The 27,312-nt window shown below is 52.4% G+C and overlaps 1 protein-coding gene across 1 annotated transcript; it reads right to left on the reverse strand.

The window, feature by feature from the left end:
• Window positions 1-401: 401 nt before the first annotated feature.
• On the reverse strand, window positions 402-25,988 carry DHRS11 (dehydrogenase/reductase 11). The gene is made up of 7 exons (XM_033078375.1): window positions 25,823-25,988; window positions 13,776-13,985; window positions 7,870-7,964; window positions 6,774-6,903; window positions 6,290-6,382; window positions 5,644-5,709; window positions 402-2,975 (listed from the first exon to the last, which is right to left on the reverse strand). Exons 1-7 carry the CDS (start codon window positions 25,952-25,954, stop codon window positions 2,934-2,936), a joined length of 768 nt encoding a protein of 255 aa, XP_032934266.1. The 5' UTR covers window positions 25,955-25,988; the 3' UTR covers window positions 402-2,933.
• Window positions 25,989-27,312: the final 1,324 nt, after the last annotated feature.

Consider the following 27,312-nt stretch of genomic DNA (forward strand, 5'->3'; position numbering starts at 1 on the left):
CGGTACTGGGAATGGGGCATCCCAGTGACCCCAGTGACCCTCGGTACCGGGAACAGGGAACCCCAGTGACCCCCGGTACAGGGAACGGAGCATCCCAGTGACCCCCAGTACCGAAACAGAACATCCAACTGACCCCGGTGACCCCCGGTACCAGGAACAGAGCATTCCAGTGACCCCTCCGGTACCAGGAACGGAGCATCCCAGTGACCCCTCCGGTACCAGGAACAGGGAACAGAGCAGCCCAGAGCCCCCAGCCAAACCTCCCCATGTTATTCCCAGGTTATTCTATCCAGCTCCAGAAAGAAATTCTGATTTCCCCCACAAATACCCAAAACACAAGGATTCCCCAAACAACACTTTGGCCTTGAACACAAAAATAACAAACCACAGCACAGACGAAGCACAGTGTGCCTCTCCTTTTATTCTTTATTTTACAGTTCACAATTAGAAACCTACTGATAAATTACACAGCTCACTGATCCTCTCGTTTGAGGGGTCTCGCTGCCTCAGAGTCGTGTCCCATCTCATCCCAGGAGGGTGGCAGGAGGTGACAACAAGGCCACCAAGGCCACCAGGAGCCCTCCTTCGTGGGGGAGCTTAGTGGGCAGCAGGGATGATCCCCCAAAACCACACTTCAAATGGGAAAATATACTGCACATCATCTCGAGGTTGCTTTAGAGACTTATAATTGTTCTTGGGGGAAAAAAATACCCCAATAAACAACAACTTCCAGGGCTGCAGGGCAGCCAGGCTGTGTTTGCAGGGAGCAGCTACCCAGACAAACCCTTTGTCAAGGTTCTGCATCTTAAGCAATTCTCTGCAAATCCTCCTTTTACAGCTCAGGGAGATGTAAAGCCTCTCCTCAGCCACACATTTCAACATCTGCTGAACTTTGCACACAGTTGCTGCCACAATTCAGTGTTTCACCACTGCTGCCCACATCCCTGCTTGGTTTTTTTTTTTCTGTTCAGAAGTTCCTAATTTCTCAATTTTCTTTTTTTTTTTTTTTGGCTCTTTAGTAGTTCAGCCACACTGTCTAGGGCACCTGCTGGGAATCCACACAAAGGCACCACCTTGGCATCCTGGAGCAGGGCAGTGCAAGACTTCCCAAGGGGCAGAGAATTCACCCACAATAAATTAAAAAGCCAAATCCAGGTACATTTGTCAGGAGAAACCAGTGACAGGTGAGGAATGGACAAAACACATCATGTGCTAATATAGGAGAGAAAAAAAGGGGCCAAATTGCCTTTTGGTTTTGCCATCATGAAAGGAACATTTTGCCAGTTTTCTCCTTGTATCCTCCTACAGCTGCTCACCTTTGGCACAAGGAATTCCAGGTATCACAAGGTTTAAATCATAATAATACTTCAAGATCAACACTCAGCACTTACACAGCGCCTGGCGTGGTCAAAGTGCTTTACAAAAGCTTGTGAGTCCTCACAACACCCCTGTGAGGTAGGTGAGTGGTATTATCCCCGTTTTCCAGACGGGGAAACTGAGGCAGAGAGGTGAAGTGACTTGCCCAAGGCTGTACAGGGAGCTGGGCTCGTGTTTGGTGGCCCAGCTCTGGTCTCCCTTGCAGAGGGGTAACACAGATCAACTCCCTGGTGTCAGCCAAACAATCCAACCCCAATTTCCCTGTCTGTCCCCTGCTCTGACCATCCCTGACCTTCTGAAACGCTGCCTGGAGCCCAGCAGGAGCTGGGCAGCTCTGCAATCTTAAGGCAACGTGTCCAAGAGCTCCACGGAGAGCTGGACACACACAGAGAGCATTGAGACAACTCCAGCTCTGCTTTGGGGCCAGTTCTCTTCTCCCTCAACTCAGAATAAACCCAGAGCCAAACACTGGGGCTGCACCAACATGAGATCTCAGCCAGACCTTTCACCTGCTGCTTTTTGTAGCCAAAAATCCTCTACAAATCCTTCCTCATTCCAGACACCTTCAGCATGGCTCCTTCCACTCTCTCTTTCTCTCTCTCTCTCTCAGAGTTTGTGTCTCTACATAGAATTAAACTTCCATTTCCAGCTCCTCAGCACCAGCATTTCAACAGCACCAGAGCAATCCACGTTTCCAGAAAAGTGTCAATGCATGCAAGTATCACATAGAGAACATCGAGAGTGCTGGGAGATGATACCAAGCATAGAGGTGATCACAAGACAGCACACGTTTAGTTTTTATTAAAAATACCAAACAACTCACTCTTACTGTAACTATGCCACTTAGATTATCATCCTAACCTGCACAGGGACAGGTGCTTTTCCTCCAACTATTTACCTACCTAGAAAAAAAAGAGAAATATCAAGCACACACATTTATACTTCCTCAAACTTGGCAGGCATGATTTGTGTGAAGGGGGAAGGAGGGCTGGGGGAGGTTGTACACTGGGGTTAGGGCAGTGGAATACAAAAGAAATAGAAAATATCACATGCATCATCACCATCAGTAATCAACCTGATGAAAATAAAATATTAGATGGATTCATGTATGACATCCACTGAAAATCTCAAACCCTAAGCACACTGAAGCTGGCAAACATCTTGTGCCACTTCACCTAGGTCCACACACAGCATCAGCAACTAAGATCAAACCAACCTTGAAAAGAAAGCAAAAGGAAGAATAAACCAGCCTGGAGACAAACAATCTTCCACAAACCACTTCCCTGCATTATTTTCAAATACATTTTTACTCTTAAGCAGTTTCAGAAAGGAGTGGGGGAGAAAGAGACCCACTACGAGTTTGTGGTTCTTCATTTTTCAAACTGGCTCAGCACCAGCACCAGCTCAGAGAGAGGGAGAGAAAAATAATTCTTCAAACACGATCCTTGGTACTTGATTAAAACGTTGCCAGCCAGCTGAGGGAACCCTGGGCTGCCAGAGGGTTCCAGTGGAGTGGGCACGGTGCTGCTCATGGTCCTCCTCATCCTCCTGCCCTGCTAGGAGATCTGCTCCGTGGGCCTCATCTGTATATCCCCAATCTGCAAGAGAGCAACATGGCATGGATGGAACTGGGATCCTGCACTGGGATCCTGCACTGGGATCCTGAACTGGGATCCTGAACTGGGATCCTGCACTGGGATCCTAAACTGGGATCCTGCACTGGGATCCTGAACTGGGATCCTGAACTGAGATCCTGCACTGGGATCCTGCACTGGGAGTCTGAACTGGGATCCTGCACTGGGATCCTGCACTGGGATCCTGCACTGGGATCCTGCACTGGGATCCTGCACTGGGAGTCTGCACTGGGAGTCTGCACTGGGATCCTGCACTGGGATTCTGAACTGGGATCCTGAACTGGGATCCTGAACTGGGATCCTGCACTGGGATCCTGAACTGGGATCCTGCACTGGGATCCTGCACTGGGATCCTGCACTGGGACTCTGCACTGGGATCCTGCACTGGGATTCTGCTCTGGATCCTGAACTGGGATCCTGCACTGGGATCCTGCACTGGGATCCTGCACTGGGATCCTGAACTGGGATCCTGCACTGGGATCCTGCACTGGGATCCTGCACTGGGACCCTGCACTGGGACCCTGCACTGGGATCCTGCACTGGGATCCTGCACTGGATCCTGCACTGGGATCCTGCACTGGGACCCTGAACGGGGAGTCTGCACTGGGATCCTGAACTGGGATCCTGCACTGGGACCCTGAACGGGGAGTCTGCACTGGGATCCTGCACTGGATTCTGCAGTGGATCCTGCACTGGGATCCTGCACTGGGATCCTGCACTGGGATCCTGCAGTGGAGCCCTGCACTGGGATCCTGCACTGGGATCCTGCACTGGGATCCTGCTCTGGACCCTGCACTGGGATCCTGCACTGGGATCTTGCACTGGATCCTGCACTGGGATTCTGCAGTGGATCCTGCACTGGGAGTCTGCACTGGATCCTGAACTGGGATTCTGAACTGGATCCTGCACTGGGATCCTGCACTGGGCACTTCTCTCTGCACCAGCCTGTGACCAGAATGAGCCCGACTGAGCTGGAGGGAGCTGCTCTGCCTTCAGCAGGCAGCAAAAGCTCAGCTGTGCACAGAAAAGGTGCAGGATGGACCCCAGGGCTCAAGGCTGCAGTCTGGGCTGCTCACAGAGCTGCCACAGGCAGGGTTTTTATCTTTTTAAGCCAAGAAAAGCGCCAGGGATGCAGTGCCAGGGGACACATCCTGCTCCAGGGGGCAGAGTTCACAAGACACTGAGGAGCCTCTCGTGGTCAAAGTCTGCTCTCACAGCAGGAACTCTGCTCCTGCTCCTCCTGCCTCCAGCCCAAAGCTGGCCAAGGATTTCTTGTTTTGAGGAGGAGAGTCCCTCTGGCAGCACAAGCAACTCACACTGGGGGGGAACAGGTCCAAAAAGTCATTTGGCAAGTGCCAGAAGCCAAGATGGCACCAACCAAAAGGGCAGAGCGTGCCCCCGTCCCTCACACCACCCCTGCCTTGCACAGTCCTGTTCTGGGATCATGGAACCACAGAATATCCCAAGCTGGAAAGGATCCACAATGATCCTGGCACTGCACCCCAAAATCCCACCCTGAGAGCATTGTCCAAACACTCCTGGAGCTCTGGCAGCCTTGGGAATGTGATCAATCCCTGGGGAGCCTGGGCAGTGCCCAGCACCCTCTGGGGGAAGAATCAGAGGCAGATCAGCCTTTGCTGGATCCACAGGGATGGGAAGAGACCAAGAAGTGCCAGCCCAGAGCCAATCCCATACCCAGAGCCCCAGCAGAGCCAGCCCAGAGCAATCCCATACCCAGAGCCCCAGCAGAGCCATCCCAGAGTGATCCCAGAGCCCCAGCAGTGCCATCCCTGAGTGATCCCACACCCTGAGCAATCCCAGAGCCCCAGCAGAGCTATCCCAGAGTGATCCCACACCCTGAGCAATCCCAGAGCTCCAGCAGAGCTATCCCAGAGCAATCCCAGAGCCCCAGCAGAGCTATTCCAGAGTGATCCCAGAGCCCCAGCAGAGCCATCCCAGAGTGATCCCAGAGCAATCCCAGAGCCCCAGCAGTGCCATCCCAGAGCAATCCCACACCCAGAGCCCCAGCAGAGCCATCCCAGAGCAATCCCATACCCAGAGCCCCAGCAGAGCTATCCCAGAGCAATCCCATACCCAGAGCCCCAGCAGAGCCATCCCAGAGTGATCCCAGAGCAACCCCAGAGCCCCAGCAGTGCCATCCCAGAGTGATCCCACACCCTGAGCAATCCCAGAGCCCCAGCCAGAGTGATCCCACACCCTGAGCAGTGCCAGATCCCCAGCAGTGCCATCCCAGAGCAATCCCATACCCAGAGCCCCAGCAGAGCTATCCCAGAGCAATCCCAGAGCCCCAGCAGTGCCATCCCAGAGTGATCCCACACCCAGAGCCCGAGCAGTGCCATCCCAGAGCAATCCCATACCCTGAGCCCCAGCAGTGCCATCCCAGAGTGATCCCACACCCAGAGCTCCAGCAGTGCCATCCCAGAGCAATCCCATACCCTGAGCCCCAGCAGAGCCATCCCAGAGCAATCCCAGAGCCCCAGCAGTGCCATCCCAGAAGTGTAAACAAACGTGATCCCTGCTAATCCCCAGCACAGGCTCCCTGAGCTCCCAGTGCTGGATCAGCCAGGCCAGGCCAGCCCTGAGCCCCAGCCCAGGCTCAGCCCCAGCCTACCTGCACATGAGGAGGGGCACTGAGGACATAGATGACAGCATTGGCCATGTCTTCAGCCTTGAGACACTGCAAGACAGCAAAGGGGCTCTGGGTCAAAGGGCAGCCCCCCAAGCCCCTCCTCTCCTGCCCATCCATGACAAGGTCAGACAGTGCCACTGGGCACATCCACAAGGTGCAAGCAAGCAGGAAATACCCAATCCATTAAAAATTTCACAAAGGATGTGCCTGGTGCTGGTAATTCTTGGATTGCTGTGAATAACCTCACTGCTGGCACAGTAATTCTGCCAGGTCAGGCAGTGCCATCCTTATCAGGAATTCCCACAGGAAATCCTGTGCCACCTTCAGGACAACACTTCTCCTTGTGCTGGCACCTCTGCTTGTCCCATCTTCTCTGCAGTCACAGCCTGCAAAGTGGCAAAGCTGGCTGACACTTATTTACAGAACATCACAATAAAAGGAAAAATGTAAGGAGCTGGAAACTGAACCCAAATGAAAACCTGCTCAGTGTGTAAATACCAGTGGAAAATTTGAGGTTTGAGGGCTGGGATTGGAGAGCACAGGGCACTCTCTGGAACCATTAGCCAGGAAAAAGGCTTCAATTATAATCAGAGCCACTTCCCTCTGTTTCCATTCCTCCAAGTCCTACCCGAATGCTCTCATAGGTTGCAGCAGCTCTCTCAGGGTCATTATCATGAAGTTTAAAAGCAAATCCTGTTTCCACCAGTCCTGGAGATATACACTGGAAAAAAAGCAGAGCACATCCTAATAGGATTTGTAATTCCCCTTCAGTAAAAGATTTATTTTTTTTTAATTGTTTTTCTGTTATTCTCCTTTCCCACCCATTTTTTAAGGGAAGAGCTGAAGTGAGCAGAGCTTCTCTTAATGATTGTTGTGGCACTTTTCAGGGGGAAGAGAAGCAAAGAAAAATTTCTGAATGAGCAACAACAACAAACAACTGCCCACCCAAAAATTCCCTTCCCTGGCAAGGAGCGCCACATTTCCCACAGCATTTCTGCCCATTCCCCGTGTGCTGAGCACTGTCCCTGCACTCCCTTGGCTGCTCCCCAAGGGGAAGAGCTGTGCCCCGTGGCAGTGGCTCCCCCAGGGCAGGGGGAGCCCTGGGCACTCACGGTGGCTCGGATGTGTGTCCTGGCCTCGCGCAGCTCCTGCCGCAGCCCCTCGGTCAGCGCCGTCACCGCGTACTTGGTGGCACTGTAGAAATGCACCACGGACTGGGGCACCACGCTGTGCCCGTTCATGCTGGGGACAGAGCACAGGGGACACTGCTGGCAGCTGGCAGGGATCTGCAGGACACTCAGGGAGTCACAGCAAACCCGCTGAGAGGCTGGCATGGGGAACAGACAGCTCCTGTCCGCACGGCCAACACCTCCCAGCCAGCTCCAGAAATCCATCTGCAGCCCTGCCCCAGCTGGAGTGCTGATATCATCCTTTTATCCCTGTTTGGGTTATTCCTTTCTCCCTGGTTTGGATTATTTCTTTTCTCCCTGGTTTGGAACGTCCTTTTCTCCCTGGTTTGGATTATTCCTTTTCTCCCTGGATTGGATTACCGTTTTCTCCCGGGTTTGGATTATTTCTTTTCTCCCTGGATTGGATCATCCCTTTCTCCCTGTTTGGATCATTCCTTTTCTCCCTGGTTTGGATTATCCTTTTCTCCCTGGTTTGGAACATCCTTTTCTCCCTAATTTGGATTATTCCTTTTCTCCCTGGTTTGGATCATTCCTTTTCTCCCTGTTTGGATTACCCTTTTCTCCCTGGTTTGGATCATTCCTTTTCTCCCTGGTTTGGATCATTCCTTTTCTCCCTAATTTGGATTATTCCTTTTCTTCCTAATTTGGATTATTCCTTTTCTTCCTGGTTTGTATCATTCCTTTTCTCCCTGTTTGGATTATCCTTTTCTCCCTAGTTTGGATTATCCCTTTTTCCCTGGATTGGATCATCCCTTTTTCCCTGTTTGGAATCCTTTTTCCCCTGGTTTGGATTAATCCTTGCTTTATACCAGCAAAGATTAAGTCTGAAGTATCAACCACCACAATCCTTAGAAAACCCCATCAGCACCCACAGCAAACTGCAGTGCTTAAACCCTTCCTGCAAGGCAGGGAGGAGGAGGAAACCCCCACGGCTGACCCCAGCCAGCTCTGAAATCGTCTCTGTGCTGCAGGAAGAGCAGGAATCCCCTGGGGCTGATCCCACACCCCCCTTGTTCACCTGTTAATGTTAATTATGTGCCCATCATCGATGTTTCTCTCCTTCATGGACTGATAGGCCTCCCTGGTGCAGATGCTCACAGCCATCACATTGACCTGAGGGGGGAGAAAAGAAGAAGAAATGAAGGCCAGCAGCCCTGCCTGGCCCTCCTTGATTTGCCCCTTGTGTGCCCAAAATCTGGGATATCAGCTCCACTCCCTGCCCCCAGGAAAACCCAAAGAGGGAATTGCTCATCCTCACACCCCATACCTGAGCTGGGGCTGCAGCCACAGGGACAGGGGGTGCAGAGACCCAGGGAGGGCAGGAATAAATGGACTTGGTTGTTTTAGTGTGAGGGTAAAGCCCAAATGAAGGCAGAGCTCTGGTTCTGTCCAGCACTGAGCACTCCAGGTTTGGGCAGCTGGCACAGCACTGACAGCAGGTAATTAGGTCAGCTCATTAAGGAGGAAATCCCCAGATCCTGCCTGTCAGAGCAGCTCAGAGCAGCACCCAAAGAGCTCCAGGCACAGCAACCAAAGATCACTTTGTGCCACAGGGAACAGCAGGGTGGGCAACTCACCCAGGGGTGTGGGAGCCACTGATCTGTCACTGCCTGCTGACATTTCCCCCAGCCCTAACTGGCAATTTACCCAGTGCTCCAGGATCCAGAGCATTCCAGGCTCTTGCTCTTTGGACCAGCACTTCCCAGCGTGCCCTGGCTTGGTTAAACTCGGTCCTATCACCTCCACAAACATTAATGCACAGTCCCTCCAGCATTCCCTGGCCATAAAACACAGAGTCAAAGCTGCTGGGGAGATAAAGATAAGGGAATTCTCCCAGCTGGAATACAAAGGGCACGTGCAGGACTGATGAGCAGGAATCCCAGGGACTGCTCAGTGGCTCAGATTTGGAAGGGGTTTTGCTGAAGGATTCCAGGAAGGATTGCCCATCCCCTGATCTAACACTGTGTCACTCTGCCAGCTAAATGAGCAGCCCAGAAGGGCCAGGGCACACTGCAGAGGGTGAAATGCTCAGGAAGAAATTATTTTCTGATCAATCAGAAGGCAGGGACCACTATCAATGAGGCCACGTGGACAGCAAGGGGAGAGGGCTGGGGATCATCCCTGGGGAAATAATGAACAAGAATGGGGCAGAACAGCTCTGGCACAAGAGGGCAGGCAGGGAGGGACTGGTTTGGAAAAGGATGGAGCTGGGAGAGGCAATTTCTGAGCAGCACAAAGAGCAGCAGGGTCAGCTCAAGGATCCTGGCTCACTGCTCTTGTCTGGTGGTTATTCCCTATTCCAGAGGCCAGCCCTGAGGGGTTTGTCTTGGCCAGGGATAAACAGGAGTTTATCTGATCCTGGGAGCACCCAGGCAACACAAGTGGAGCCATCACCCCCATCCAAGTGCACTTTGGCCAGGCACAGAGTCACTGCTGGGTACCTCAGCCATCACACCTGCAACTGGGAGATCAATCTTTAACCTGGGAATTCACCTGGGCTGTGCCAGGAGGAAAATGAGCAGGGAAACCAGCAGAGAAGACAGCACTGGAGTGAAGCCCAGAGCAGGCAGGGCATGGGCAGGGTTTGGGATTCCACAGCAGGGAGGGCAGGGAAAGCAGGAATCACCCACTGGCAGCTGACCCAGTCCTTTGGGACATGGATTTGGGCAACTGCTGCTGTAAAACCCTTCAGACAAACAACACCCCTGCCTCCCTCCCTGCCCCAGCCCAGGTTTTTTGGAGCAGGCACTCCCAGCTCCCTCTCCAAAGGCCACTAGAGGGTAACATCATCCCAAAGCCTGTGACTCACTGAGCAGCCATTCCTGGCGTGGGCAGTTACAACACTTTGACAGCTCCTGGCAAAGCAAGATCCCAATCAACAGCCACATGGGAAAGTCCAGAGCCCTGTGATAAAACCCCACAGCACAACAAAACAATTAGCTGGGAGGCAGCTGAGCTGGGATGGCCTTTTCCCACCAGCACAGGCTGGGTTTGGGGTGAAACCCCATTCCAAAACTGAGAAACCTAAAAACACCCCTGGAAAATGAGCAAATCTTTATCACCCTGAGGCTGTTGTTACCAACCTCCACATTTTTCTGTTCCTGTTTTAAGGAGAAAAAGTTCAAATTGGCAAGGATGGCCAGCACACCTGGGCCCAGAAACCACAGTGCCACATTTCCCAGCAATGAATGAGCTGCCACTGCCAGCCTGGAAAACACAAAAGATTCTGTTCCTAGAAGTGCTCAGCATTCCACTGTCCCAGAACCTTTTCCAAAGGAGTGCCAGCTCCAGAGCACATATGGAAACAGCTTACAGCAAACACATCCCTGCACAGATGGCTCAGAAAAGCAAGAAGAACAGAGCCTGGCTTGTCAGTGAATAATGCCAAGAACCAAACCTGTCTAGAGGAGGGTGTGTGCTGCAGCCCCCTGTGCCCTGAGCAGGGAAAATGGGAAGTTCAGCTTGAATTCCTGCCTGGAAAGGTCAGTGGGTGAAACGTGAAGGAGCTGTGTGCACACAGCCCCAGCTCCTCCTGCAGAGCAGGACTTTGCTCCAGCCTCACAAAGCACTCAGGGAATGGGGGAAGCTGTGAACCGAGGGAGGATGGGCTCAGAACCTGCCTGAGGTGACACTTCCCCTCCTGCACCCACACATCCACAATTCCCAACACCCTGGGGAGAAGCAGCTCCCACTCTGGGGATGAACACCAGACAGTGAAGAACATTAGAAAAGGAGAGGAATAAGTAAATTATAACATGGTTTTAGCTGATAAATATGGAGCAAGAAGAGAGGGGGATCTAGAAGGACACAGAGCCTCAAAGATCATAAAAAATGCATGGAAGCAAAAATCAATTTACCAAAAAGGAAAAAAAAAAAAAAAAAGCCTTTAATTTAAGGCCCTAATGCCTCCTAAATCAATGGATCCATGGCTGTTTGGAAACTTTTCCCACCCTGGAGACAGGGACATTTCCAGCAGGCATTTCCATTTATTTCCCAACAGGGGCACAGAACAAAAAGCAAAACCCTGGGCTGTTTGTACCCCTCAGCAGCAGCACAAAAAGCAAAGCCCAGGCTCTGCTGGGCTGCCCCAGGGGTCAAGGGCTGGATTTTGGAGCATCCCTTCACGTTGGAGGTGGGAGGGTTGTTCAATTAGCACAGAACTCAGGAGCCAAGCCAGCAGCTGCTGGGAGGATGGAGAGAGGGAAATATCTGCCAGCACAGAAAGCTGGGGTGCCTCAGGCTGCTGCAACTGCATTTCTGCCAAGCTGTACAGCTCCTCCCTGGGAATAAACGGGAATAAATGGGAATAAATGAGAGTAAATGGGAATAAATGGGAATAAATGGGAATAAATGGGAATAAATGAGAATAAATGGGAATAAACGGGAATAAATGGGAATAAACGGGAATAAACGGGAATAAATGAGAGTAAATGAGAATAAATGGGAATAAATGAGAATAAATGGGAATAAATGGGAGTAAAGCATTCCCTGCCTCCCCTCCCACCCCAAAGCAGCCCCCACAAGCAGGGGGACCCCACAGGCTCCCAAACTTTGAGCCACTGCAAACACCAGCAATGGAATTTCTCATTCAGGACAATCCCCACTGCAAAATCTCTCTCCCTAAAAGTGGTGGAAGGAGACAGGGAAGGGAATATGGGTTGGGGAAGGTGGGAAAAGCCACAGGTCCCCCCAGGCTGCCAAAAACAAAGCACGAGGGACACACAGCATCCCTGAGGGAGCCACTCAGGACAGTCCCAGGGACCAGGACAAGGAATTTGCAAAGCCCAGGTGACCCCCAGGGCCCAGCTTTGCCCTGCTGAACATCAGCCCAGCCTCAGCTCCACTCCACTTCATTTTCCTTGCAGCCTCCATGGCAACAGGGGCCAGGGAGATGTGGCTGTGCAGTGACCCAGGCTGGGCAGCCCACAAAGCCTGGCTGGGCACACAAAGCTCAGCTCAGCTTGCTCTGGCTGCAGGCACAGCAGTCGGGCCAAAATCCTAACAAGAACTTAATTAGCCAGGATGTGGCAGCTCCTGCCCTGGCAGCAGGAGCCTGAAGTCTCAATGTGCTTCTGTGTTTTGTTTTCCTGAGTGCTCTGCAGGAACAGCCAGGGGAGCTGGCACGTCCCAGCTGACTCCACTGCTGGACACTGAGTGGACACTGAGTGGACACTGAGTGGACACTTCAAACAGCTCCTCAGACATGGCATTCCTTCAGCAGGACAAGCTCAGAGCTGCTGCAGGTCACTCACAGCCAGGAGCTGCACTCTGCTCCTGCCAGGAAAACACAGGAGGGGAAATCACTGCCTGGATCACTGCTGGCTCACAGGACACTGCAAGGACACCCAAACCATCCTGAGCTCCCACTGCTGTGCTCAGAAAAGGGCCCCACACAATGACAGAAAGTGCTGGAGTCACAGCAAGATGCCCAGCAGCACCTGAGGACAGGGAGCAGCTGTAAATGGGAAGGGCCATGTGCACAGCTCCCATTCCAGCACCAGAAATGCTCTCATTCACACCCAGCCCTAACCAGATTATGGGCAGAAAATTAAGCTATAAAGACAAAAAGCATTACAGCTTTTTAAGCCAAAAAGAATCTGCCCATTTCTACAACTAACAGGATTAGCTGCAAAACCTAGCACCTGGAATTCCATTTCCTGCTTTACTAAAGGAAAAAAAATAAACCAGGGAGGCTCTTCACCCTTCAGAAAGCCAGGGAGCTAAAGGGAAACTGCTGCTGTGTTTCCATCCTGCAAGGTGAGGGTTCAGCAGGGCAGCATGTCCTTCCACTCCCCAGGCAGCAAAACTCTGTCAGAGCAGGCAGATCCTCAGCTCTGAAATGAGGAGATGTGCAAGAGCCTGAACAGGGATGTGGGACTCCAGGTGGCTCTTTAAAATGCTGTTTATTGCATCCAGATGATACAGCAATTTATTTAGTATTTTAAATGCTGTTTATTGTGTCCAGAGGATACAGCAATTTATTTATTATTTAAAATGCTGTTTATGGTGTCCAGAGGATACAGCAATTTATTTATTTATTATTTTAAAATGCTGTTTATTGTGTCCAGAGGACACAGCAATTTATTTATTTATTATTTAAAATGCTGTTTATTGTGTCCAGAGGACACAGCAATTTATTTATTATTTAAAATGCTGTTTGCTGTGTCCAGATGATTCAGCAATTCCCAGGCTGTGGGTGACAGAGCCCAGCCCAGCCCTGCAGCCTCAGCTGTGGGTTTGTTTGTCTGAAGCCACTCTAGTTCTGGTTCCAATGCATTATTTACTCTTCATTGCAGAGCACCTTAAAACCTGACAATCAATACCTTTACTATCACAACCACTGACATCACCACATTCCTGTTACTATTTTCCAATCACTAAAGTCAGTGTGTTACAGTTTAAGCTAAAAGTTGTTTATCAGTTTTCTTCTAGTGAAAATTTGGGGAGCATTCTACTTGCAACATGGCATTTTTGTTTGCCTATAAAAATCTTTTTGCTTGGTAAAACCACCTTTTGTTTCAAGTGAAAATTTTGCCTGTAAAGATCTTCTTGCTTGGTAAAACCACCTTTTGTTTCAAGTGAAAATTTGGGGAGCTTTCTACTTGCACCATGGCATTTTTGTTTGCCTGTTAAAATCTTTTTGCTTGGTAAAACCATCTTTTATTTTGATTTATCCTCTGCTTTGAGTCATGAAAACCCCTCCAACTCACAGACTCACACAGCTTTTGCTTTCTATACACAGCAAGACTGGCTCAGCAATTCTGTGCTTTTATATCAAAATTTGTGTCATTTTTACTCCTTCTTCAGGTTTTACATTCAAGATCTTTCTGTTACACACAGATATCTATGAGATTGCCAAATTTTTGCCCTTCCCAAGAAGGATGGTGGCCAGAAGGGACAGAAGGTGGCCCAGGGGATACTCACATCTATCATGGTCCTCCAGCCCTCGGTCCTCCCCGAGAGCAGGGGCTCGGGCCGGGCCAGCCCCGCGTTGTTGATGCACACATCCACCCCCTGGTGCAGGGTCCTGATGGCAGAGAACATGGACAGGATCTCCTCCTCGTTGGACAGGTCACACTTGTAGGGGATCAGCGTGCCCGGGTAGCCGGCGCTCTGGCACTCGGCTGCCAGCTTCTGGGGAGACAGGAATGGGGAAAATTGGTGTGAGGAATGGGGGAAACTGGTGTGAGGAATGGGGGAAAAACTGGTGTGAGGAATGGGGGAAACTGGTGTGAGGAATGGGGGAAATTGGTGTGAGGGATGGGGGAAAATTGGTGTGAGGAATGGGGGATAAACTGGTGTGAGGAATGGGGGATAAACTGGTGTGAGGAATGGGGGATAAACTGGTGTGAGGAATGGGGAAAATGGTGTGAGGAATGGGAAAATGGTGTGAGACAGGCAGGGGAAACTGGTGTGAGGAATGGGGGAAATTGGTGTGAGGAATGGGGGAAACTGGTGTGAGGAATGGGGGAAACTGGTGTGAGACAGGCACAGGATGGGGAAAAACAGGTATGGAACAGGCAGGGGGAAAACTGGTATGGAACAGGTACAGGGTGGGGAAAACTGGTGTGGGGAATGGGGGAAATGGTGTGAGGAATGGGGAAACTGGTGTGGGGAATGGGGGAAAATGGTGTGAGGAATGGGGGAAACTGGTGTGGGGAATGGGGATAAACTGGTGTGGGGAATGGGGGAAAATGGTGTGAGGAATGGGGGAAACTGGTGTGAGAAATGGGGATAAACTGGTGTGAGGAATGGGAAAAACTGGTGTGAGGAATGGGGGAAAATTGGTGTGAGGAATGGGGATAAACTGGTGTGAGGAATGGGGAAAAACTGGTGTGAGGAATGGGGGAAACTGGTGTGAGGAATGGGGAAAATGGTGTGAGGAATGGGGGAAACTGGTGTGGGGAATGGGGGAAACTGGTGTGGGGAATGGGGGAAACTGGTGTGAGGAATGGGGAAAACTGGTGTGAGACAGGCACAGGATGGGGAAAAACAGGTATGGAACAGGCAGGAGAGATAAACTGGTGTGAGACAGGCAGGGGGGAAATTGGTGTGAGGAATGGGGGAAAACAGGTATGGAACAGGCAGGAGGAGGGAAAAACTGGTGTGAGGAATGGGGGAAAACTGGTGTGAAACAGGCACAGGGTGGGGAAAAACAGGTATGGAACAGGCAGGAGGGATAAACAGGTATGAGGAATAGGGGAAAACAGCCATGAAACAGGCAGGAGGGAAAAACTGGTGTGAAACAGGCTGGAGGGATAAACAGGTATGGAACAGGCAGGAGGAATAAACAGGTATGGAACAGGCAGGAGGGATAAACAGGTATGAGGAATGGGGGAAAACAGGCATGAAAAAGGCAGCATAATGGGGAAAACAGGCAGCAGGTTGGGGAAAAACATGTATGAAACAGGCAGGAGGGAAAAACAGGTATGAAACAGGCAGCAGGGTGGGGGAAAATAAGCATGAGGAATGGGAGAAAAAGAGCCAGCAGGATGGGATAAAATAGCCATGAGGATGGGGAAAAACAGCCTTGAGGAATGGGGGAAAAAAGCCATAAGGATGGGGGAAAAAACAGCCAACAGGAAGGGGGAAAACAGTCATGAGGACGGAGGAAAAAGCCATGATGAATGGGGGAAATGAGGATGGGATAAAACAGCCTCGAGGATGGGAACAGCCTTGAGGAAGGATGGACCAGCCACCAGCCCTCTCCCCATGGAGCAGCTTATCCTGAAAACCACAGCTCAGGGCTAACACAGCCCTGAGAACAGCACTGGGGAAGAATCTCAGGGATGCTAATTTAAAAAAGGAGCTACTGACATCCAGGAGAAGCCAAGAGCTTCAACATTCCAGTTTTTGAACCTGAGGACACGCTCAGTGCTCCTCCATCACCCTGGGCAATCCTGTGAAACACAAATCCATCCTGCCCTGGCACCAGGCTGCCACCCTGGCAAAGGAGGTGCCAGGCAATCCCTCCTTGGCCAGGACCAAGGATTATCCCAAATATCCCAACATTTTATCAGGGTGATGCAGAGCTCAGGCTGCTGCATCAGGGATGCTCTGCACCCTGACACTAATGAGAGGCAGCATCTCCTCCCTGATGTGCCACAGCAGTGACAGGGACAGTGACAGCTCCCAGTGCCAGGCAGGAACCACATGATGTCTGGCTCCAGAGGGGAGATGGACTCTGGCTACAAATGTCCCCCAAATCACCCGGGCACCGTGCCCGCGGCGCTGTCACCGACGGTGACAATAAATCCCTGCTGCTGCCACGGCAGCTCCCACTGCTCCCAGCTCCTCCCTGCAGCCCAGGGATGCAATTCCCAGCCCAGGGATGCAATTCCCAGCCCAAGGATGCAATTCCCAGCCCAGGGATGCAATTCCCAACCCAAGGATACAATTCCCAGCCCAGGGATGCAACTCCCAGCCCAAGAATGCAATTCCCAGCCCAGGGATGCAATTCCCAGCCCAGGGATGCCATTCCCAACCCAAGGATGCAACTCCCAGCCCAAGAATGCAATTCCCAAACCAACGATACAATTCCCAGCCCAGGGATGCCATTCCCAACCCAAGGATACAATTCCCAGCCCAGGGATGCAATTCCCAGCCCCAGGATGCAATTCCCAGCCCAAGGATACAATTCCCAGCCCAAGGATGCCATTCCCAGCCTGAGGATACAATTCCCAGCCCAGGGATGCAATTCCCAGCCTGAGGATACAATTCCCAGCCCAAGAATGCAATTCCCAGCCCAGGGATGCCATTCCCAGCCCGAGGATACAATTCCCAGCCCGAGGATACAATTCCCAGCCCAGGGATGCAATTCCCAGCTCAAGGACACAATTCCCACCCCAGGATGCAATTCCCAGCCCCAGGATGCAATTCCCAAACCAAGGATACAATTCCCAGCCCAAGGATACAATTCCCAGCCCAAGGATGCAATTCCCAGCCCAAGGATGCAATTCCCAACCTGAGGATACAATTCCCAGCCTGAGGATACAATTCCCAGCCCAGGGATGCAATTCCCAGCCCAAGAATACAATTCCCAGCCCAAGAATACAATTCCCAGCCCGAGGATACAATTCCCAGCCTGAGGATACAATTCCCAGCCCAGGGATGCCATTCCCAGCCCAAGAATACAATTCCCAGCCCAGGGATGCAATTCCCAGCCCCAGGATGCCATTCCCAGCCTTTCACAAAGCAGGAGTGAGGCTCAGTGCTGGAATCTCCTGGAAGTGGCTGAAGGCAGCTCTGAGCTGTGCCCTGCAGAGGGACAAACCCTGCTGAAAGCCCAGACATGCTCAGCATCCTGACATTCAGCACGTTTGAAGCACTCTGGAGCAAGTGGCTCTGTCTGGGAAATGATTTGCAGCGTTTCCCTGTAGCTGAGCCCACCCCAGAGCTGGACCAGCTCTGCTGCTCTGCCCTCCCCAGAGCCCAGCAGCTTCATGGACCACGAGCCAAAGGCAGCCCTGGTGCAGGAGCTGCTCCCAGCTCAGGGAAGGCTTTGCAGCAGCACAGGGATGATTCTTATTGCTGCCACAGCTGCACAAGGGGATGGACCTGCCCAGCTCAGCAGCACCAGCATCCCCAGGGAGCCTTGAGCTGACATCTCTGCCCCTACAAAGCTGCTCTGGGACTGAATCCCACCCCTGTGTGCCCTCCTGGGGCTGCCTGCACTTTGCCATGCAGGCACCCTTGGGGATGTGCTGATAGCAGTGCAAAAATAAATTGCTGTTTGCCATTGGAGCACACGCTTGAAAAAGCAGATTTGGGGAAAATCCACAAGAACAGCACTTAGAAAATTCACAGCAGGGTGATGAAGGGCTGCTGGAAGGTTCCAAACTGCTCCAGGGATGGGGCCTCGCTCCTGCAAAGATACAGGAGGGAAAAAGGACCACGAGCTGGGGTGAGAGTGTGAGCCAGGCAATGCCAAGATGTTCAAAATGAGAAACACAAGCAGGAGGAATGTCCCAGAGCAGGACTGTGAGCCCTGGCAGCACTGCCCATCCTCTGCTCCCACACACAGAAAGGAATTTCTCCCTGGGAGAAAAGCTGCTCTGACACAACTGACCACAGAAATCAAACCTCTCTCCAAACCTTTCCTTCCCTGTCTGGTGTCTCTCTGCCTCCAACCAGACTCCTTTCATCTCTCAGGCTGCTCTGGTGCTCACAAATTCTCTTTGAAAAGCAAGTGCTGAGCACTGCTGACACCCAGGCAGGGCTGAACATAAAGAGTTCATCACAGACTCTTCAAAGAAACATCAACTGCAGGCAAGTTTGCAGGAGACTTCTGAAAATCCACTCTGGAGCTCACAGTTTTCCTTTCAGAGCATCCATTAAGTCACTCAAGTGATGCTCATCCCACTCTGAGCACAAGGAGGAAAGGAAAAAAGAGAAAAAAGCTGGTTTTCCACATTTCATAAACAATTTGAGAGTGACCAGCAGCAATACAGAGCAGGCCAGTGCAAGTCCAGCAGCTGGAGATGGAAATCTGAAATAAGAATGGTTTGGGTTGGAAGGGACATTAAAGGTCATCCAGTTCCCCAGTGGACATTTTCCACCATCCCAGGTTGCTCCAAGCCCTGTCCAGCCTGGCCTGGGACATTCCAGCAGCTCTGGATGCTTGGGAATGGACAGGCAGGTTCTACCCAGTCTGAAAGGATGGGATGGGATGTTCAGTTCTCCCCAGAAAGGGTTAATGCTTGTTGTTCACATGGGGCACAGAGCCCTGCATCCACATTCAGTCCTGGTAAAATGGTTTTACAGAATTCATTGGTATAAAAATGTTTAGAGACTCCAAAGAGGAGAGGGGAAATAAAAAGAGAAGAGTCGAGCAGGGCTTTGTTTGGCAAAGCAGCCCAGTAACTTCAGATCCATTCAGTTCAGAGAGATCACAGCCACAAGAGCCATCAGGTAATTTTTAATCCAGCCAGGTACTCGTGTCCTACTGACTGAGCTCGTGCTTGGACACAGAACTGCACCAAGAAACCAACTGGAAAAGCACCAAAGCCTCCCCAACTCTTTTTGCTGAAATGAAGGAGAAAAATTCTAACAAGCAGCAGTGAAGGAAAACTGGGGGCTCACAAACCCTTTCACTGCACTGACTGGCAAGTCTGAAGCTGCTTTTAATTAAGATTTAATAACAGCACAGCAGCACGATGGAGATGTGCAGTGAACAAAGCTGGGGTGAGTTTATTTCTGCATTTCCACAGTGTGACCACAGTGACACCCAGAGCTGTGTCCCCACTGTCAGATGGAGAGAGCTGTGGGGACCTTTTGGCCTGCAGGATCCAAGGACAAACATTTCTCCCCATTTCTCCCCATTTTTCCCCATTTCTCCCCATTTCTCCCCAGATCCTGGAGCCAGCTCCTGCTCAGCTGGGTCTGGCTGAGCCATCACCAATCCCCCTGAGCTGGGAGCCTCCCTGCACTCCCAGCATCCCAGGAGATGTTTTTCTTAGCTCACTACATTTTTAATTTCATTGTCACCCATGATCCAGAGCACCCAGGCACTCACACAATCCCTCCTCATGTCAAGGCACTTCCAGTTTTCCACTTCTTGCTCCAGGCAAGGGGGAGGAGGAGACTCTGCTGTCACCGTGACAGCTCATTAGAGCAATATTCTGATTTTCTCTGAGCTGTGCCTGTCCTAAACCCAGCCCCAGCCTGCCCAGGGCAGGTTTCCCTGCACAGACACTTCCCTCCCCTTTCAGCAGCTCCAGCTCTGAGCTCAGGGCTGCCCAGGGAGCTCCAGCAGAGCCCAGATCCAGCAGGATTGGGGATCACAGCCCCTTCCCCAGCAGATTCCTGAGAAAACAACCCCCAGCTCCTGCCTGGCACCCCCTCCTGGTACCTGCCTCTGTGCCATCTCCACCTGGAAAAAAAATATGATTTTAATTCAGCCAAACCCCCATCTCCACCTGGAAAAAAAAATGATTTTAATTCAGCCAAACTCCCATCTCCACGTGAAAAAAATATGATTTTAATTCAGCCAAACCCCACCTTGCAGCAGTGAAGGTGTAAGATGCCCTGAAAATGTAAAGTGTGATCAGAGTGCATGGAAAGCAGCAGGCACCCACCCTGAGTCAAACAGAATATCCTGGGTGAGCAGGAGCTGGGAGAGCTCCTGGGGACACCCAGGATGTCCCCAACGCTGCCACCAGAACTCCCCAGCCCCAGCAGATGAGAATGAACCCAGAGCTCTGAACTGGGGGGTCCCAGGCACATCTGGCTGCATCCAGCACAGCAGGACAGACAGACAGCAGGACAGACAGCAGGACAGAGAGCAGGACAGAGAGGACAGCAGGACAGACAGACAGCAGGACAGACAGCAGGACAGACAGCAGGACAGACAGACAGCAGGACAGGCAGACAGCAGGACAGGCAGACAGTAGGACAGGGAGCAGGACAGACAGCAGGACAGACAGCCAGCAGCACAGACAGACAGCACAGACAGTAGGACAGACAGACAGACAGCAGGACAGACAGACAGCAGGACAGGTAGCAGGACAGACAGACAGCAGGACAGACAGACAGCAGGACAGACAGACAGCAGGACAGACAGACAGCAGGACAGGTAGCAGGACAGACAGACAGCAGGACAGACAGCAGCACAGACAGACAGCAGCACAGACAGACAGCAGGACAGACAGACAGCAGGACAGACAGACAGCAGCACAGACAGCAGCACAGACAGACAGCACAGACAGACAGCACAGACAGCCAGCCAGCAGGACAGCAGCACAGACAGGACAGCAGGACAGCCAGCAGGTCCCCAGTGTCCCAGCCGGGATGGCTCTCCTGGCAGCTCTGTCTCTGTGTGTCCCCTCTGCAGGGCTGGCTGTTCTGTCACTGCAGCTCCTCAGCTCCCAGCCCCAATCCCTGAGGAATCCTCCTCTGCAGATCAATGCACACCAGGAGTGCCCTGGGCTCCCCCTCCCACCCCAAACTCCAAACTCCAGCTGGCAGGTGCTGGGTTCTATCCCAGCCCAGGTTTCTGGAGAAGGGGAAGAGGCTGCAGCACATCCCAGCAGGACAGGGGGAGCAGGAGCAGCCCTGGCAGGGCTCTCACAGCTGCAGGGACTGGGATCCAACATCTGCACCAGCCCAGAGCCACAGCAGCCTAACCCCAGCTCAGCAAAGGGGACAGCAGTGTGACATTGCACAGAGCCAGGGTGGCTCAGACACACCTGGGGCTGCCCCAGGAACCTCTGAGAGCCAGGAAATCCCCACTGGGCAGCAGAGAGGGAAAATCTCACCTTGAGCACAGGCACTGCTTTCTGCAGAGCTTAAACAGCCCCCAGGGAAAACACCACGGTGTTTTCATCACAGCTCCTTTCACACCTCCCTGCTGTGGGCACTCTCCTGAAAGCCAAATCCAGGCAGAAAATCCCCTCTGTGCCCACCCAGCCCTCCCACCCTGCCAGGATTTACACAGGGAAACTGAGGCACAGCACAGACACCTGAGCTTCCCTGCAGCACACACAGAAATCCCAGGAAATGCTCGGTTATTGTTTATTTTTAGGGCTCTGAGCAGGGCATTGCTGCTGGATTGCAAAGCCCAAGGGGACAGGAGAGCAGCAGAGAAGGGGGGGTGGCTGCAAAGTGACATTTTTGAGGGAGGAAGAGGAGGAATCCAACCTGGTTTAAATCCCCTGAGCCTCAAGGCTGGGGAAAACCACGAGAACAGAGAAGTCTTTGTTCCCCCCAGTGCAGACAGCGATTCTGGGATCTCTGCTGTTTATCAGGAAAGGATCTGCTCAGGGACAAGTGGCAATAAAAGCATTCAGAGGCCTTGAGCCCACCATCCCCGAGGCAAAGCCAAACACAAAACATTCCCTTCCAGGGGCCAAGGACATCCTGGAGGTCATTCCCTCCCCAGGACCATGCCCTGGGATTGTCCTGCCCCAAAATTGGGGAACCCAGCCCAGCCCTGGGCACAGGGACAGAGCCCCCAGAATGCCAAAACAGAACCAGGTGGTCTCTAAACCACCTACCTGACCTGCCTGCAACATTAATTAGGTATTAATCACCCTTCCTGGAGCACCCAAGGGGTTCAGAGCCTCTCCTGCACTTTGGGGTTCATGAAAAGATCCAGAAATGGATGCTCAGATCCAGGAGGAAGACTCTGCTCCTTCCTCCTCCTCCTCACTGAACCTGCAATCAGTTGCTCAGCTTATCAAAGGCTGTTTCCTGTGCAAGATCTAACCTTGACAAAGCAGGCCCTGGTTATAAATGTTACCTTTGATCAATACCTGTCACAAATGCATTGGAATTAATTGGTTAAACCTTGTATCTTAAGCCACGTTTATTGCTTCCTGCAGGCTCTGCTGTCAGCATGCCAGCAAAACACAGGGAAAAAAAATGGATTTCTTTTGGAACTCAGCATCCACGGTGTCCCTGGTCACTCCAGAGCAAGGTATCCATGGAATAAATGAGCTGATGGAAGATTCCCAGAGAGCTGGAGCAGCCACTGCAGCCCCAGGGCTCTGACACCTGCCAGCACTTCTGCCATTCTCCATACATAAAAAATAAATCCATTTTAATTATAAAAACAGCACAGCACCAGCATCACTGCAACCCCCTTGGAAACAGCTCTGCTGCCTTCCTGTGCTGCAAAACCTGCAGGGTCCCTCTGAGCCAAAATAAAAAAAAACCTACAAAATAAAACTCTCATACCTCACTGAATAAAAGACCAGGGAGGTGTTTGCCAGCTGGGAGGGGAGGAACATTTTGTCCCATGCATGTGCAAATTCTCCCCTTTTTTTTGTGCTGCTGCAGGAAGCCAGACACTGAACACAAATTCCTGGAAAACACCAGGAGCAGGGAAATTGAAGAGCACCAGGGTGGTTGTGGCTGTAAATCCCAGCACCCTGCAGACCCCAGGTTTTTGTGATCATCCCCCAAAGAGCATTTTCCCAAAAAAAAAAAAAAATTTGGTCTTCCAAGCTGCTAAAAACTCTTGGCTGCTTGATGAAAGCTGCTGACTTGGAACGCGTGGCGGTGTCTGGAGAGCAGCAAACACTCCCTGAGCACACGCCAAAAAGTCCTTGACAGCTGTTAGAACCTCCAGGCTCTGCATTTAAAACAAGCCTTCAACCTGAATTACCTCCTGGCATGCAAAAGGAAAATACAGCCACTTTAATTATATTTTGTTCCTCGATGTCTGACTGTTAAAGTTGCTGTTTGATGACCCACATGAGGAGTCTGCAGCAGGAGTGGGGAGTGTGGGGGGAAACTTGGCCAGTGGAGCCACTAGAAGGAAAAAAAAAAAAAAAAGATCTTTCTGCAGTTTGTTTTTGGGGTTTTTTGTTTTTTTTTTTTTTTTTTTTCATGAGCTGTTAACATTTCTATTTCAAAAGCCAAATAAAGACCACTGGGGTTGTGACATGGGTTTAATGCCAAACATGCAACTTTGCAAATCCTTCCTTATCTTGCCTCAAGCCCTTATCTGATTTTCCAAGAGATTAAGAAATCTTGACATGGCATTTATTGCCCGAGCTCAATCCCCAGCAGACAACCTGCTCTTTCAGTTGGCTGGAGGTTACAAAACCACCTCACACAGGGCTCCAGCCATTCCACCTCAAAGCTTCCACGAACTTTAATGAAATCTGATGTTTCTGTGCTGCAAAGTGAGCTCTGTATTCCATTTTTACACCCCACTGCTCGTCCTTTTTCCATTCCAAGCTGCCTTGGAGCCCCCTGGGACAGTGGAAGGTGTTTGTGGGGTTTGGAATGGGATGCTTTGTAAGGTCCCTCCTTAGGTTTATTTGGACCTTAGAACCAAATAAGGTTTATTTGGTCCCTTCCAACCCAATTCTGTAATTCTGTTGACCACAGCTGTGATGCTCTGGCATCACCAAACCCCAATTCCTTCACAGTCCTCCTCTCTCCTCCCTCCATCTCTGTGTTCCAGCCCCCAGAGCATCCCTCAAATCCCCCCCAAACAAATCCCCAGCTCAGCAGTTCCAAGTCTGGATACTTTCCTATTTTTATTTTTTAAAGGAAAAGCCTCCAGGTGAATCTCCTGGAGGAAAGCTCCATGAACAGCTGTGCCCTGAGGCATTGCAGGACTGGTACAAAACTCCCACAGCATCCCTGGCAGCCAGGAGGGGACAGAGCTGTTCCCACTGTGACCCTGGATCCCCTCACACTCCACCACCTTCCCTTCCCTGCTGCTGGGATTCTCTTCCTCGTTAAGGAAACATGCTGGACAATAAATAAACCCAGAATAGCAGCGGAGCAAAACACAGTCCAGACACCCAGCAAGAGCAATGACAGCTCTGCAGACACAGGGAGGGAAAAGGACAAACATCAGCTGCTGGGGGAACACGTGTCTGAGACAGCACAGGGCAGATCTGCACCCTGAGCAAACCCAACCAATCATCAATACAGCACTCATTGATCTGCACCCTGAGTAAACCCAACCAATCATCAATACAGCACAGGGCAGATCTGCACCCTGAGCAAACCCAATCAATCATCAATACAGCACAGGGCAGATCTGCACCCTGAGCAAACCCAATCAATCATCAATACAGCACTCACTGATCTGCACCCTGAGCAAACCCAACCAATCATCAATACAGCACTCACTGATCTGCACCCTGAGCAAACCCAACCAATCATCAATACAGCACAGGGCAGATCTGCACCCTGAGCAAACCCAATCAATCATCAATACAGCACTCACAGATCTGCACCCTGAGCAAACCCAGTCAATCATCAATACAGCACTCACTGCTCTGCACCCTGAGCAAACCCAACCAATCATCAATACAGCACAGGGCAGATCTGCACCCTGAGCAAACCCAGTCAATCATCAATACAGCACTCACTGATCTGCACCCTGAGCAAACCCAACCAATCATCAATACTGATCTCACTGATCTGGGTGCACATTTCCAACAAAAACACAAAGCCTTGTGCACTGCTCCTTAAACCACGCTGGTGTCGGCCAGGAAAGGCTCAGAAAGGAAGGAAACTCACGTGAACACCGAAGGAAAACACAATCCCACTGATTTCTTTCCCAAATGAAAAGATTCCAAAACAAAATCCGAGATAAGGGCGCTGCTGGAAACGGCAATATTGGAAATAACTTTTCTGGAGGGGGAATGGGAAGCAACAACATCCTCTGCAGCATCCTCTGCCAGGCACCCCAGGGCTGCAGCACACCAGCAACGTGGGAAAGGCTTTGCAGGGCCAGGCTTTGCAGGGCCAGGCTTTGCAGGGCCAGGCTTTCCCTGCAAAGCACAGCAGCAAAACGCTGGAAATCCAAAATTAGCAGCCAGCCCCGAAGGACGGGTCGCTGATCGCGCTGCTCTCTCCTCCCTGCACGGCGCCTCCGGGACACGCAGTGACAAAGGAAAAGTTTGGATTTCCCCAGCACTTCTCTACTCAACCCCGCTTAGCAAAGGCAGCAGTGCCAAGGTTTCCATGAATTTGGGATCGTTTATTCTGAGTTATCACCCTTCTCACCCCGCCTAGGGGAACACAACCCTGGATATCGCAGGTTTAGCTCCGAACATGGCAATATTCAATATGAACTAAAACTTATTTCCTCGCTCAGAGAAAACTTCCTAAAAACGCCCAACAAGCTTTAGCCCGTGCCACTGCCGGGCACTGAAAGAATCCCGATAAACATTTCTTTCCAGCATCGCTATCCTCAAGCAGCGCTGCGCGGTTTGGAGGGGCTGCAGGGATGCTGCTGCAGGACCAAACCTGTTCGAGCACGGCACATCCCCGAGGGACCGCCAGCCCCATCCTGCTGCTTTAACCTCGGTAACAAGCGGCTCATAATTTAAAAAATAAAAAATTAAATAAAATTTTTAAAACATTTTAAAAAATTAATAAAAAAATATAAACAACCTGCTCCTCGTTTTGGCACCTTCCACCCACCCTGGGGCTGGCTGCGGCATCCCCCCCGCTCCGCCGCGGCCTCCCGGGAGGGAGCGGCCCCGCTCCGCCGCCGGTACCTCGATTTTATCCACGCTGCGGGCACATCCCACCACCTTCATGCCGTGCTGCACCAGCGCCCTCGCCACGGCCGCGCCGATGCCCACGGAGGCGCCGGTGACCAGCGCGACCCGGCCGGTCCAGCGCTCCATGGCCCCGGCCCGGCCCCGCCGCCAGCGCCGCGCACAAAGCGCCGCCCGCCCGGCCCCGCCCCGCCCCGCCCACCGGGACACGCCCCGGGGAACGGGGACACCCCCCGGGACACGCCCACCGGCACCGGGACACGCCCCGGGACACGCCCATCGACACCGGGGTCACGCCCCGGGACACGGGGACACCCCCCCCGGGACATACCCACGGGAACGGGGACACCCCCGGGACACGCCCACCAACACCGGGACATGCCCCGGGACACGCCCACCAACACCGGGACATGCCCCAGGACACGCCCAGGGCAACGGGGACACGCCCACGGGAAACGGGGACACCCCCCCGGGACACGCCCAGGGACACGGGGACACCCCCGGGAACGGGGACACCCCCACGGCACCGGGACACGCCCCGGGACACGCCTCGGGGAACGGGGACACGCATATAGTAACGGGGACATCCCCGGGACACGCCCACGGGAACAGGGACACGCCCACGGGAACGGGGACACGCCCACGGGAACGGGGACACACCCCGGGACACGCCCACCGGCAGTGGGAAACGCACCGGGACACGCCACGGGGAACGGGGACACGCCCAGGACACACCCATGGCTACCGGGGACACATCCAGGACACGCCCATGGCCCCCGGGGACATCCCCAGGACACCGGGGACACGCCCAGGACACGCCCATGGACACCGGGGACACGCCCTCCGAGCTAGCCCCAGCAGGGAAGGCGAGCGCGTTTTGTTTGCCCAGCCTGGAAAGGCTCCCGGTGGATGCAGCAGAGGGGGAAAATGGGGGTGGAGAGCAGAGGAGGAGGTGAAGGGACAATGTATGGTAAAATGGGATGGATTGGAACAGAAGAGGCAGAAGTATTGAATTGATGAAAGGAAAGGTGGGGTTGAACAATGCCCCCAAAACGGCCCAAGCTGCCCCCTCCAAATCCAAGCTCCTTCCCAAAGGGTGCTGCCCTCACACCAGGATGTTCAGAGCAGAGCACAGACCCTGCCCTCACACCAGGAGTTCCAGAGCAGAGCACAGACCCTGCCCTCACACCAGGAGTTCCAGAGCAGAGCACAGACCCTGCCCTCACACCAGGATGTTCAGAGCAGAGCACAGACCCTGCTCTCACACCAGGATTTATAGAGCAGAGCACAGACCCTGCCCTCACACCAGGATTTCCAGAGCAGAGCAGAGCACAGACCCTGCCCTCACACCAGGATTTATAGAGCAGAGCACAGACCCTGCCCTCACACCAGGAGTTCCAGAGCAGAGCACAGACCCTGCTCTCACACCAGGAGTTCCAGAGCAGAGCACAGACCCTGCCCTCACACCAGGATTTCCAGAGGAGCCC

This window comes from Catharus ustulatus, chromosome 22 (genome assembly GCF_009819885.2).
Source record: "Catharus ustulatus isolate bCatUst1 chromosome 22, bCatUst1.pri.v2, whole genome shotgun sequence".
In the NCBI taxonomy this organism is placed as follows: domain Eukaryota; kingdom Metazoa; phylum Chordata; class Aves; order Passeriformes; family Turdidae; genus Catharus; species Catharus ustulatus.

Excerpts from the sequence above, each read along its gene's own strand:
- DHRS11 (XM_033078375.1), bottom strand. The coding sequence starts at position 25,954 with ATGGAGCGCTGGACCGGCCGGGTCGCGCTGGTCACCGGCGCCTCCGTG. Across the intron at positions 13,986-25,822 it reads GCAGCGTGGATAAAATCGAG|AAGCTGGCAGCCGAGTGCCA; the intron begins GTACCGGCGGCG and ends CTGTCTCCCCAG. Across the intron at positions 6,904-7,869 it reads CACATAATTAACATTAACAG|CATGAACGGGCACAGCGTGG; the intron begins GTGAACAAGGGG and ends CTCTGTCCCCAG.